The 13,366-nt window shown below is 37.2% G+C and overlaps 1 protein-coding gene across 7 annotated transcripts in view; it reads left to right on the top strand.

The window, feature by feature from the left end:
- SGCG (sarcoglycan gamma) overlaps positions 1-13,366 on the top strand; it is a 109,578-nt gene that overhangs the window by 88,915 nt on the left and 7,297 nt on the right. For all 7 annotated transcript variants that reach the window (XM_041487141.1, XM_041487142.1, XM_041487139.1 and 4 more), the window contains one exon: positions 13,056-13,179. In XM_041487141.1, the coding sequence (XP_041343075.1) occupies positions 13,056-13,179 (124 nt within the window). The remainder of the gene's footprint in view (positions 1-13,055; positions 13,180-13,366) is intronic.

Here is a 13,366-nt window from a genome sequence, read left to right as displayed (position 1 = left end):
ATGTTAAGCACTGGAAATAGCCTCTTCTGATATTATCCCAAGTTTCATGCCAGCACACATACCTTTTTATATCCCCTGTTATCAAATAACATTCTCTGTGAAAACTGGTGTCTAAGTTTAGACATTTTTCCAGTCTGATGCTAACATATTTTTCTGATAACTTACAACAGCTTAGAATATTATTTAGCCTATTCCTGTATTCCTCCTAAATTTTGTATCCTTGAATAACATGGAGTTCATACATAGTTTTTTCATTTTGGTACCATTTGCTTCTTGTGGTCTGCATGGCTTGTGGTTTTCTAAGGGAAAACAGTGGATCAGCAAAACTCTTTAAATCTCAGAACAATGTTTCTGAGCTGAGCATTTGCATTTCCCAAGCTTACAAAAATGTCCTTACAAATGTGGCATTTTTCCATTTATCAACTCACTGTATACTATGAATAATGAATATAACGCTTACAACTTAGTACTATCTTTGTTCTCATATTTGCTGTGTATGGCTGTCTGACTGCCAATAACTGTGCCTTCTGAGCACAAATCCTGTGGGAAATCACTTTTAGTACACTCACCTTGTGGTGTTCAGACTTTTAACTGAGGGTTTACATCCAAGTTCAGAATGATCCATATCATTCCACTGTTCTTGATTTTGGAAAGCTCTATAGCAGGAATGATATCACTGTTCCAGAGAGTCAGCTTTTGTCAGAGTATGGTTATAAATTTACAGAGAGATATATGTTACCAGAATATGGGTATATTTAATGGTTTATGGGTATATATATTTCAGTATTCCCCAGGGAAACAGATGTATTCGAAACAAGTGTTTAATATTGGTATTAAATAAAACTTTAAATGTGTAATTAAGGAAGCATTGTTTTATATTTAACTGAAATATCTGTCCAGCACTTAAAAGCATAAAATTATGTATGTACAGGTATGTGATTCACATATTACAGAATATTGATTATTTGAAGGCCAATTGTATGGTTTCTAGTTATCTGGTTAGGGTAGATTACTGTACTAATGGTAGACTTTTCCCTATCTATATATTCATAATGGACATACACCCTTTAATTTTACATCTGTTCTGTGGCATCCAGTAACTCTACTGATGGAGTTACGATTTATACTTCTCTCAGATTCTTTCTGAAGTTTTATTTTTATCCTTTCCAGTCCCCATTGATATTATTTTTTTTCCTTTTGCACTTGAAGTATTTGCTGTGGTTAAACTGTGTAATAAGAGAAAGCTGGAAACTGAATTTGTTGAGTTTTATGGCTGTATGAGTAAGAATTATGAAGGAAATGTAGAGAAATGTATAGAAACCAACAGGGAAAAAGCATTTGCAAAATAATTGTTTAATCATATTTGTAATACTAATGCTTGCATGCTAATTGCCTAAAAATACCATCAAACCAATTGAAGTAGAGTCATTTTGATTTGCATTCATTATGTAAATCAAAAGCCCAGTCAGTCAGAAGAGAATGAATTACATAATGGAAAGTAGGAATAAGGTTATGATTCAATGTTTGCAAGGCACCTCTGTTCCCTGAATAGTGAGATATTTCTACTGCAGTGTGATTTTATGAGCCTTGGCCTTAATTTGATAGATGTACATTTGCATTCATATACTTTTCATAATCACGTTAACTAGGAACACCATAAAATACATATTTTGGAAGCTTTAAAGAATTTATTTCCATTCATCTGATGGACTCAAATATGTAAAAAGGTGTCGTTTAGAAGGATTGGATAGTACAGGGCATCATGTTGATCATCTTTTCAGAAGCATTTCTGACTTGGATATTTTAACAAACCTCTTTTAGCAAAGTCTTGTGTATTACATCACATCAGGTTGTCTTCTAAGCAGTGATTTTACCTGTAATTGTTACTCCTAAAGTGAAAATAATTTCGCGAGCACTGCCATAAATGACTTTCACTTGCTCCAGTCACATGGCTGGTGTTTTTCTTAAAGCCTCAGTTTTTCAGAGGTGTCACTTAACTCATTAAAACCAATAAAAGTTGATTCTGCTGCAGAAACAGAAACATAGGGCAGTCATTTAAGTATTTTCCATGGCTGCTTGTGTCAGTAGCACAAAGAGCAAAGCTGTAATGATTAATGTACCTGTTGAACTGGGTCCCTGACAATGTCAGACTGCTCAGTGAGTTTACTAAAGTGAACTTGTCATCAGTGATTACAGCATATTCCACCAGAGCAGAAGCCACTGTGAAAACTTCGTTAGTGATTGTCACAGTTTTAGACACCACCTTGCAGGTGACCACCTGGAGCCCTGTTTGGAAGCCTGATGGTGCTGTCACTGATCCAAGCTGTAATACTGAGTTGAGCAGATCATGCCTTACATTATCTTTCACCTACACACATATCTGCACATATATCTATGCATATATGCAGAGAACTGAGGAGGAGGCAGGAAACAGGAGACACCCACCATAAGGTTGTGGGTGTGGGAAACACTGGGAAAAGAAAAGGGAGCTAAGTTTCCTGCTAAGAGTAGCTTTTCCAAGATGCATTGCACATGTACACCATCACTACTCACTCTTTCCCCTCTCCTTCGGACTGTGTGCACAGTTGTGATACTTCAGTTGTGAGGAATCTGATGACAGTGTGGCACATTCAGCCACTGTCCTAACAATCACAAGAAGGAAAGGATATGAACTGCTTTTCAGCAAAGCCTCTTCACTTGAGTGTTTGTTTTCATGGAGAGCATGTGGACACTATGAACAGCATTTACTGAAGAACTCCAGTTACTTGAAATCTTGCTATGCTTCAGCATATTAAATAAAAAATCACTTGAGATACGTATAAAAGAAAGGCATGGCAAATTTCAACTTGGAAGGTAATTTTATGAAACTACTTATAAGGAAAATGCTAACCCCATTTTTTACAACAGTGATGCAAGTGCTGTTATTATATGAGATTAAAATTTTATAATACATGACATTATTTTATAATACTATTAAAGTAATTTCAAAAAGATAGCTATGCTGGAAACATCTGTGATGTGCCAGATTTAATCACATTCACTGGGGCCTTGGTCATTTTTAATTACCTGGAGAGTCAGCATATCATAAAATTGAGGTCATCACAGAGACCTCTTTTGAATTAGCTCTTACCACTCTTAATCACAACTGTCAGTCTTGAAAGAGGCTTCTATTTTAATCATGTCTTAGTCTTATCTTTAGTCTTCATTCTTTCAGTGACTCTGCATTGAATGACAGTGGGCGAACAGGAAAAAAACACCTCAATATTTAAAATGGATGGAGAACTAGTAAACAGATTAGTACACTGCGATAATCATATCTGCTGTGTTTTGCAATATGTTATAAATGTTGTTTAAATTGCTTTTAGAGCCTTTTCAAAGTACCATTAAATCTGGGAACTGTTTTATTCTTTTGTGTGGCTTACATTAAAAAAAAAATTCTGTTAACCAAAACCTTGGGAGCTGGAAACATCTGTTATTCAAATCTGGCTTTGTAATTGTGCTTGTGCACAGAGATCCCCCCTAAGCCATAAACAGTGTTAGTGCCTGCTGTGCTTATGCTGAACAATTCCCTTGAATCCAGAATCTCATAACTGAGCTTTACTGGAATCATCTGCTGCCACGCATTTCAGATTTACAACATAAATACAGAACTAACTTGGAACACAGGCTATTTGAAGAAATAAAACTATGCTAAGAATTTTTTATTTAAATTAAAGAAAAACATGCTGAAGAAAACACCAGCTGACGCCTTCAAGAGCAGCAGATACTCCCGATATTTAAGAATGGCGCCCCAAAAGAATGCAGTTCCTTGGGGTTCTGCCCTTGATCATTATCCTTGATTATTTTTAGCAGAAGGCAAAATGAACTTAAAAAAGCCCAGTACATTTATTTATTCAAATAGCAACTGCGCTTCCTATGCATATAGAGTAGGGCTAAAAAGTGAAAACATAAAAAAAACCCTTCATCTGCATGGGCCTAACATTTTTGCTGATTCTAAATAATTTCTTCATTGTTCATGTATGTGATTTAGCTGATGGTTCAGCACACACTCCTGGTTGCCATTGATCTCTTACATATTTAGGCTGCATTCACACAATTGAGTCCAAATCTAGAGGACCTCTGTGTGCCCAGAACAAGCAGATGCATCTCAGATGTCCGTCCAGGTTTAGAATACTCCTCTCTCTGAAAGCAAAATCATTCATTCATTCATTCATTTACTGAAGTGGAAAGGGATCCTCCCACAAGCCACCTACACAGAAACTAATATTCCTGAAGCATGGCCCATGGGATTTACAGCTGTTTGGGCAGATGTTCAGGTGGAGTTAATTCAGTTTATTTGGACATTTAGGTGCAGATACCTGTGCTTCGTCTCATCACTTTTGGTGGAAGGCAACAGGTATTGTGAGAGCATTTTACAGAGATATCTAAAACACAGCAAATTATTTATGCTCTAGCACTAGTTCTTTCTTTCTATTAATTTTTAATGATGAATGGGGGATCAATGGCATTTCTTTAGGAATTATGCACTTGCCAACCACACCATGTTTCGTTAAGGTCTGAGGAAATGAAAATTCATCATAAGAAACAAGGCACTGTGCTGGGAAATGTTCAAATTGCAGAATAAAGGTTTTCCTCTTGGAACCTAGTATTTCATAAATTCATCTAAACTACTAATCATAGTGTATATAACCATGTGACTAGGATTAGAAATGGCTTCCAGTTACTGGTTCTCATTTGATATCAGGCATGAGGTAATGAGTCCTTCCTAGCTAATCATTAGCTTGGAATGCTATGACTTTTTCTTTTCAGGAAAGTCATGACACCATCATATTTACCTAAAAGTATCCTTTCTTAGTTGGTAAAAATCCATCGTTGTCTTATACTTACTAAAGACTTGGAGAATTTCAAATACAGTCGTAAATGTTTTCCTTGCTATTCTGAATATCTTCCTCCTTCAAAACCTTCTCTATATCTTCTGCATCAAATTCAGATTTCTTTTTTATACTAGTCTTGAAAATTATGCATCCCATGTATTTACATTTATATTTATTATCTCCTACAGTTCTTCCCTTGGCTCCTGTAATTCTTGTTTTGAACATTTTTCTGGTTTTCTGTCCTACACTGCACACTCATCTCCAGTGTCCTCCTTTAACTGACTTATTTCTTAAAGCTTATGATTATTCAAATATGTATCAGAAAAATAGCACAATCTCTCTTTTCTTCTAATCTGAGGTCATCAGATTGCCCACAGCCTGAAGCACAATAAAAGTATGAAAGCCTTGTATTGTTAGTGCTTTTCTGTCAGGGAGTCCTTAGCACAGACACCATCAGAGGAACGCAATCCGGGTTAGTTTCCTGGGTCCTACATCTCTAATGCTGGAATATGTAAAATTTGGACACCCTGATACAGCATTGGGGCACGTAACTGTCTTGACTCCAAATCCAAGATCTTGGAGCTAAGTCCATGGATAAAATTATTTCAATATAGGCATAAATGAGGATAAATGGATTCATTTATCTACAGAAAATTAAACTTACAATAAAATCTGATAAACTGTGATTTTATTTTCTTACAATGATTGTCTTAACGTAAAAAGTCTAAGATCCATTACTGCCATGGCTCAATATTCCAAAAGGTCATTACAAGATTGTTTTAGCTTTAGAAAATGCATTCCCTATAGGTTGCTTATTTGAGTTTATTGAGTATTTGTGATTTGATTTCTTTGTTTCTCCATGATTTTATAATTTCACTGTGACTCCCCTTCATCCCAGCCAAGCTCAGTAAGCCCAGCTGTGCTGTGTATGATGAAAACTGCTTCCCAAGAGTTAGAAGAAAGGGAAATACGAAAGTGGTTCAGTGATGTTTTTTTACCCTCCAGAAATGAGAGCTCAGCCCTGAAATGGTTGAGTAATGAAGTTCTCTTAGGCCTTACCAACAGAGACCTCTGGGAGGGGAGTCTAATAAACATGAAATAAAGGATCTACAGCAGTATTATACATGCCATACTGCTGTTAGTAATGGCTTGCTTGTGTTTAATGACTGTCTTTGTGCATGAATGTGATTGTCTGGAGAAAGAAGACTATCAAGAAAAGCAAAGCTTACTACAGTGTTGTGTAGTTATTTCAAGGTAGTTCTGTTGTTATGAAAGTATTCGGGATGTTTCAGAAAATAAACATTTCTGTTTATTTTCAGAGGTCAGTGGAGTTACAGGCTGTCAGCAAAGCACAGCACATTGTGAGGCTTCCCCAAGTCATTGGAGGCAAAATGATGGACCTTCCAATGACATTTGTATTAATGCATTTAAGCAATAAGCAGAAGAATCAAGGGGGAAAAAAGGTTACTTTAAAAATCAAATTAGAACAGATTGCTCTATCATTTTATTGTCTTTAAGCTACAACATAGGGTCACTGAAGATTTTGTTTAAAAAGCTTCAGAATTCCTGTAAAATTGAGGTGCTTTATGGAGAGCTGCTTATATTCCAGCCAAGTAGTTTTTCTCTAATGGAGTTCCTGTGCATGTACACTTGCCTCTAAAAAGATATTTTCATAGTATGTGTCTCTGAATTCACTTGTACCCTATGTGTTTCCTTGCAGTGTTATCAGATGACTTTTCTGTATTTTCACAAGAGACTGGTCATCTTTTTTATTACAGACACAAAACCTTTATTTGAGTTAATAATTTTGGCATGGTTAAGTTGAAAGCACAGTTTTAATATTAAGCTGTATCTCACGCTACTCTTAAGTTTTCCTGTAGATTTTTCTGCAATAGAAGAGCCAGATTCACTTGATAGAAAATTATTAAATGTTCTTTATTTTAAATTTTGAGATAATTGCTGTTAAATTTTGATTCATTAAAAATATACTGGTTTGAATATTACATTTTTTGTGGCATAAATAATAGGTTAACATAGTGTTGAGTGTATAGGAGCTGTAGATATTGACATTGGTCTTACTGAAACAGAATATGCGTCCTAGTTCATGCAACTCCCAGAGGCAATAGTTCTTGGAAAATGATTTTTTTGAACTAAGCTACAAAAATTGGGAGATAGATTATAACCATTGACCAACTAATGGGCTTGACAAGGAGAAATGGATGCAGTTTTTCAGTCAATTTTTTTCATTATTTTTCATTTAGTTTAAGTCAGTGAAGTTCAGGCTTAAAATATCAAAGTGAACAAAGGCAATATGGAAGACAATATCATCCAGGTGGGAAGCGATCATGCCACCTCTAAGTGAAGGAATTCAATAGGTGTGATGCAAAATGGGACATTTTAGAAAGAAAAATCAGTCAGCATTTGAAAGATTTATAGAAGTTATGTCAAATCAGAATTTTGTGCTAAGGCTTGACTAAGCGACTGCTATATTTTCATTACGCAGAAGCTTATCGGGGAAGAAGATTTAATGAGTCATTAGTATTTTCTATTCTTTGACATTCAGTAAGAGCTATCACAGCTTACTGTTGAATACTGATACTTCCGTGTCCTCAAGATAGACACAGCTGATGGAATATGCTGTGAAACTCATTTTTCCTCTTTGCAAGGAGATGTAATTTTAGGAGCAGTTCCAAAGAAAATGCTTTTACAAAATACAGAAATGAGACTTATATCAAGACTGAGATCTCAGTCCTGTTGTTTTGTCCTTCTTTGCCTTTGGACCTTCTGGCAAGCAATCAAAAGCCATAAGGCAGAACACCAAGATGCTCAAGTTTGGGTAATCATATTCTTCTTGCAACATCCTGATTTCTCTTCCCACTCGCCTGTCCTCAAAACAGCAAGCTGCTGGGACATAAGTGAATATGGGTGGGGATTGGCAGTAGGCATTACTCTGTGCCTGCTGCTCACTCTCCACCTCTAGAACTCCAGCCCAGCTTTCCTCAGCTCATGTCAACAGGAATCCAGCTTCCTCATAAAGAAAGGATATGGTTTGAAATTGTGTGTACTGCACCCTAAGTAAATGCTGACAATCTCTTTTTGCTGTGTGACTAGTGCAAGCCCTGCCTATGGTTTACTCTCTTACAATGTCTAGCTGTATGGCTGGGGAATTAGACTGCTTTCAGACTAATCAAAAAGTCAATATACTCCTACTGCCTTTTAAAGGTTAACGTGCATTCAAAAAGCAGGGATCAAAGCAGACATCCACAGAGGACCAAGGCCAATTAAGCCCACAGAATCCTCTAGGTTGCTTTTTTGCCTTTCAAAACAGTAGTTCCTTGACAGGTTAAAGATTTTCCTTTTTCCCTCATGTTTTTTTTTCCTCTTCATTTCTTGCCTTTTCTATTCATCCTTTGCTCCATAACCTCTAGTCATTTTTTTTAATAAAAAAATTACTATAATAATTTATTGTTTAATCATCATAATTTAATTTCTGTTCCACTTTAACCTTTACAAAGTCAAATTAATTCTGGGGCAGGTGTTCATGGCAGGATTTCTTTTTGTATGCCAAAGGTATATGAGGGTCTCTTCGTTATAGAATCATAGAGTGGTTAGGGTTGCAAGGGTCCTTAAAGGTCATCTAGCTCCAACCCCCTGTCATGAGCAGGTACACCTTCCACTAGACCAGGTTGCTCAAGGCCCTGTCTAACCTGACACTGGACACTTCCAGGGATGCACAGTTGCTGGGTGCACTACAGTATTAGAGGTGGTGTTGATCCTGGACCTGTTCAGTCCAGTTACAGTAATCCTGATCTTCCTTAGATAGGTGCCGGGAAGAATGCATACAGATGGGCAACTTCTAAGGTCATATCAGGGAATTCTCTTCCCATTGAAGTCAGGAGAGATAATGACTCCTGAGCTGGAAAGGTCAAAAAGGGGTCAGAAGGAAAGGATAAACAATTACCCAAGAGCAAGCTGGTTCCTTTGTCTTGCTCTAAGGGTCAAGCAACCCAAAGTGCAGTAGGAAACTTGTGATACTCTTTCTTCAGTTCTAGAAACAGCTTGCTAGTGCCTTGGGGTACTTACCAGATTTGTAAGGTATCCTTCTGACTCCTGCCAGACCAGGATGAAAAAAGAGGTCTATATTCCTGCAGCATGCACAGGCAGTGTCATCTGCTTCTTTACCAGAACTGCTGCAGGCTGTCCCTGCCCTCACATCCTCCCTAACAGCCAACTGAGCAATTTCTGGTGATACGGCATTCCACAAGTTCGCAACATGCTTATAGGAAAAGGGAAATCTCCAAGCCTTTCAGTTGTTGGGATGGTTTCAGATACAGAGACTGGATGCTGTCAAGGTTCCCTCAGAATATTTTTTCACACAGTCCATTAATTATTTAGCATAGCTCAGCACCAAATTTCTTTGGCTGCCAGACAAGAAGTATAGTTGACTCCTGGAACTCTTACCAACAAGGAAATACCATCTTTGCTGCAATCAATTGCTTTAGTTGCGATGGACTATGGAGAACCAATATCCAGCAAATGACAGCTGTAAATTATTACCAGGGACCACCTATTCCCTCACCCTTCCCTGGCTATCATAAGCTGACATAGTGCAGTTTCTCAGGCTGCAGGGATGAGGGTGAAGAGGAGCCAGGCAAAGTAACTATTTTGCAAGTGGGCCCAGGTGTGGCTTGCATTGCCTTACAATCTGTGAGTATGTCTACTTGAGTGTCTTCATTCAAATTAGAAACATGCTTGGGAGAGAAATATCCCAATGGCCTGAGCTCTCCACATCTTGATTTTCGTTGTGGAACTGTTTGGGGTACATGGAAAGGGTGACATTTGTGTTAAACTAACCTGAAAGCTGTGATCTCTTGGAGAACACCTAGTGTGCTCCAAACTTTCTGGGCATCCAGTTGGCAACACCTAGTCCAGAGTTCTCCTCAGGACACACATAATGGGCTGTCAGGTCCTTGGCATCAAACGTTGTGCTGCCCAGATCAATTTCTCTTGCACCACACCCCTTGCTAATTGACCCTGGCAGCTACCGCAGTACCTAGAAGCTACTCAGAAGTACATAATCCATCTTCCCAAGTGAAATAGAGGCTGTGACAGATGTCACATTTAGGACAGCACATTACATAGATTAATTCCCCTAGATGGTAAAGATCATTCACTTCATCCTCTTAAATGTAATTTATGTGTCTGTAAGTTTAAAAAAAAAAAATAGAAAGTGACTGGTAACAATATATTCCCTCATCATTCTAATGCACAAATTCAAACATTATAAAGTGACCAAAAACTCTTAAGACAATTAATTTCTTCCCTCTTCCTCTCCAAGCACCCTCCATTATTTGCAAACAAACTGAATTCTTGTTTTGCTAGGACACCTGAGAGATGCACATCAATGTGGGGACATTCAAAGGGACATTCAAAGCCAAGGTTCAACTCAGGCTGTTCCTACACTAGGTGCCCATTTCCCTTTGAGTGCATCTGGACTTTAGACACTGAACCTTTGAATACTGTACAAAGAAATGCATCATTATTGTTATTGACTCTTGCCTTTGCTAGAATCTCTCATATTACAGTTCACATCACTGATTCACAACAGTTTGCATTGCCAGGAAGCTTCAATGACGTGCTTAATTAGGCAAATCCAGGCTGAGTTAATCTAGAAATAGGACCTGTATAAACAGCAGAAATTTAGGTTTGTGATTAATATAGCAAATGTAATTCTGCAATGTAATTTAAATTATGTGTATGTCATATCATAAATCTAAGTGCTTCCGAAGTCTGTAGGCTTCATGCCAGCATTAATTTTTGTAGAAAGTAAGAAATATTTCTCTCATGTTTGATTGCTTTTTAAACTCTAGGTCTGATATACTCTTAGAAGTTTGCCCCAGACTGCTGTCTTGTGATATTTAATGGAGTTTAAAAATAAAAATTTATGCCTACATATAGTTTGCTTATGTAGGTGAAATGCTTTACAAAAGAACATGAGGTATTTCAGACTTTAAAGCTTTTTGTTAAGACAAACTACGGCAAAGTTTTATTTGACTACTTTGACACTAATTTATGAAAATACATTAAATTTTAAAGACTGAAAACAGAAACTTTTTTTAATTTTTCAGTATATAATGCATACAAATGTGCACTGAAAAATATTCCCATGAAGCAGACCTCCCACATTAATCACTCAGGGAAAAACTGATTTTCTATTTCATAGAGGTACAAATTTAGAGATCTAAAGCAAAAATCCATACAAAAGTTGTTAAATTCCAAACACTGCTTAATAAAGATTACTAATACTATATTGATTGTCTGATTCAGAACTCATTCTGATGATCTGGTACACAGCATGGTCATGACAGAAGTTTGTGCTAGCTCAGATTCATGGAATGAGGCATCACATTATTCTGTGGATATGGTCTCAGTATGGGGCCATGACGCATTTACCCATTGTCAGTATTTTATTTATTTATCAGTCTGGAGTTTAAACTAGTTGAAGGTGATGAACCCAGGAGGTGTCAGGGAGAGGCAGATCATAGAAACATAAAGTCATAGAATGCTTTGGGTTGGAAGGAACCTTTCAAGATCAGAGAAGATAGAATCTTCTGCTAACTCTGGCCAGCTGTGATAAGCCAATATTGCTTGAGCTATTTTCAGATTTGAGGATAAAAAATGAAGTTTCACTGACTGTGCTTAGATATCGTGGATTTAGGTTTTAAGTTATCAGCTGGATTTAGCTTCTTCAGAACTCAGAAATACTACTGAACTTCCTCACAAGAACTGTCTTCTTTTACATTCTGGTTTTAATGAAGTAACAGGAAAACAAAAATAAAATTAAGACTTGGGTCTCAATGCATTAGACAGCTGATTCTTGCCAATGATTGGCAGAGTCTGGACTCACTACACAATGCATTCCTAGTGAAGGACCTGCTTGGGCACAGCTTCCTCTCACCCAGACTGGCAGCTGTGGAGCACTACCCGTGGAGCCAGCGCAACATCTGCAGGGAGTGCATGCACGCACACACACACAACCCTCTGCACAACCTCCCTAGAAAACACAGTGGATGAGAACATACCGGCTTGGGAACAAGTGTGTCTGTGTTCCGTAGCGTGGATACAACCCACATTCTTTGGTATGTGTCCGGAGAATAGGAAAGCCAGCACATATAAACAGGGACCACAGTTGTCTCACTTTCTCTAGCCTTCATATTCACCTGTTCAGTGTTGGCTGGTGTCATCAGGAAGAGTGAGTGAATATTCATGATCAAAACCTAATAGGTATCAATTCTGATCCTGCAGTGCCTCCAGATGAAGCAGTTCTAGGTAATGGTCAAAAGAAGCAATATAATCACTAGCTTGTTGCTAGGATTGGGCTTTTTCTTTCCTTCTCATGAGTTTTAATTAGTACTTCCATCCCTTCTACTTTGCATGGAAATTATACCAAAATTCTGAAGAAACAAAGCCTTATCTCTTTGAAAAATAAAAATCGTTATTCCTGCACAGCTGATCCGACAAAGTGATTACTTAGAAAATACAGTGCCTTCCTGCCATCTTGTGGCACTGCAAGGTTTGCAACTTTCTGTTATACTGTATAATTTTTATTTCAAATTAACAGTTTTTAAGTTTCAGATGTCATCTAGTTAAACAACACACACACACACAAAGAGTGAAATCTTAGCCCAGCTAAGACTTGTTGTACTGCCTGTACCATCATATTCATTTAAATCCTTTTTTATTTTAGGACATGCTAATTCAACAAGGCAATCTGTTGCATTGTCAAAAATCTCATCGATTAAAAAAAGTTCCAGACTATATTAATTGTATTTATTTCAATATCTTATTATGTCAAAAGTGAAAACAAATTGAAACTAAGTAATGTAAAACTGGGTTTCAAGTTAATAGATTAGGTTACTGTTATACTGAAATAAGCTGCAGTTGTGTATGAAATAATACCTTGTATTTGTGTTATGAATTAATCTATATTTTTCATTTGGGATGATTTGTTGGTTTTCAAAATAGCTGCCTCCTTTTTCAAGTCTGCCTGAAGGAAAGGGAAAATGCGTCTTTTATATGACTTCAGAGCCTGCAAGGGCTTGCTCAATGTTTACTTATTTTTCTAAAATAAAGGAATATATGAGATTGTTCTACTGTCCAATTTTCTGCTTCTGCTTTTAGGCTGGAATCACCAACTCGATCTTTGAGCATGGATGCACCACGGGGAATTAATATTAAAGCACAAGCTGGGAATATTGAAGCTCTTTCCCAGATGGATATCAAACTACACAGCAGTGATGGCGTGGTGAGTACGAGCCCTTCTTTTCCATAACTGTGGTTCATCTTCTGTGTGACTATAACTTCAAGGCTTTTTTCAAGTTCTTTTAATTTAATTCCTCAGGTTTTAGGTGGCAGGATATTAAAATTAATAGTGCCAATAGTAAAACTTCTATTTATGTAAATACTACCACCAACAGACATAATGTTGTATT

The sequence above is a fragment of the Pyrgilauda ruficollis genome, unplaced genomic scaffold (genome assembly GCF_017590135.1).
Source record: "Pyrgilauda ruficollis isolate IOZ18807 unplaced genomic scaffold, ASM1759013v1 scaffold8, whole genome shotgun sequence".
Classification (NCBI taxonomy): Eukaryota; Metazoa; Chordata; class Aves; order Passeriformes; family Passeridae; genus Pyrgilauda; species Pyrgilauda ruficollis.
The sequence above is the reverse complement of the archived record's forward strand: the minus strand, read 5'-3'. Positions and strand labels throughout refer to the sequence as shown.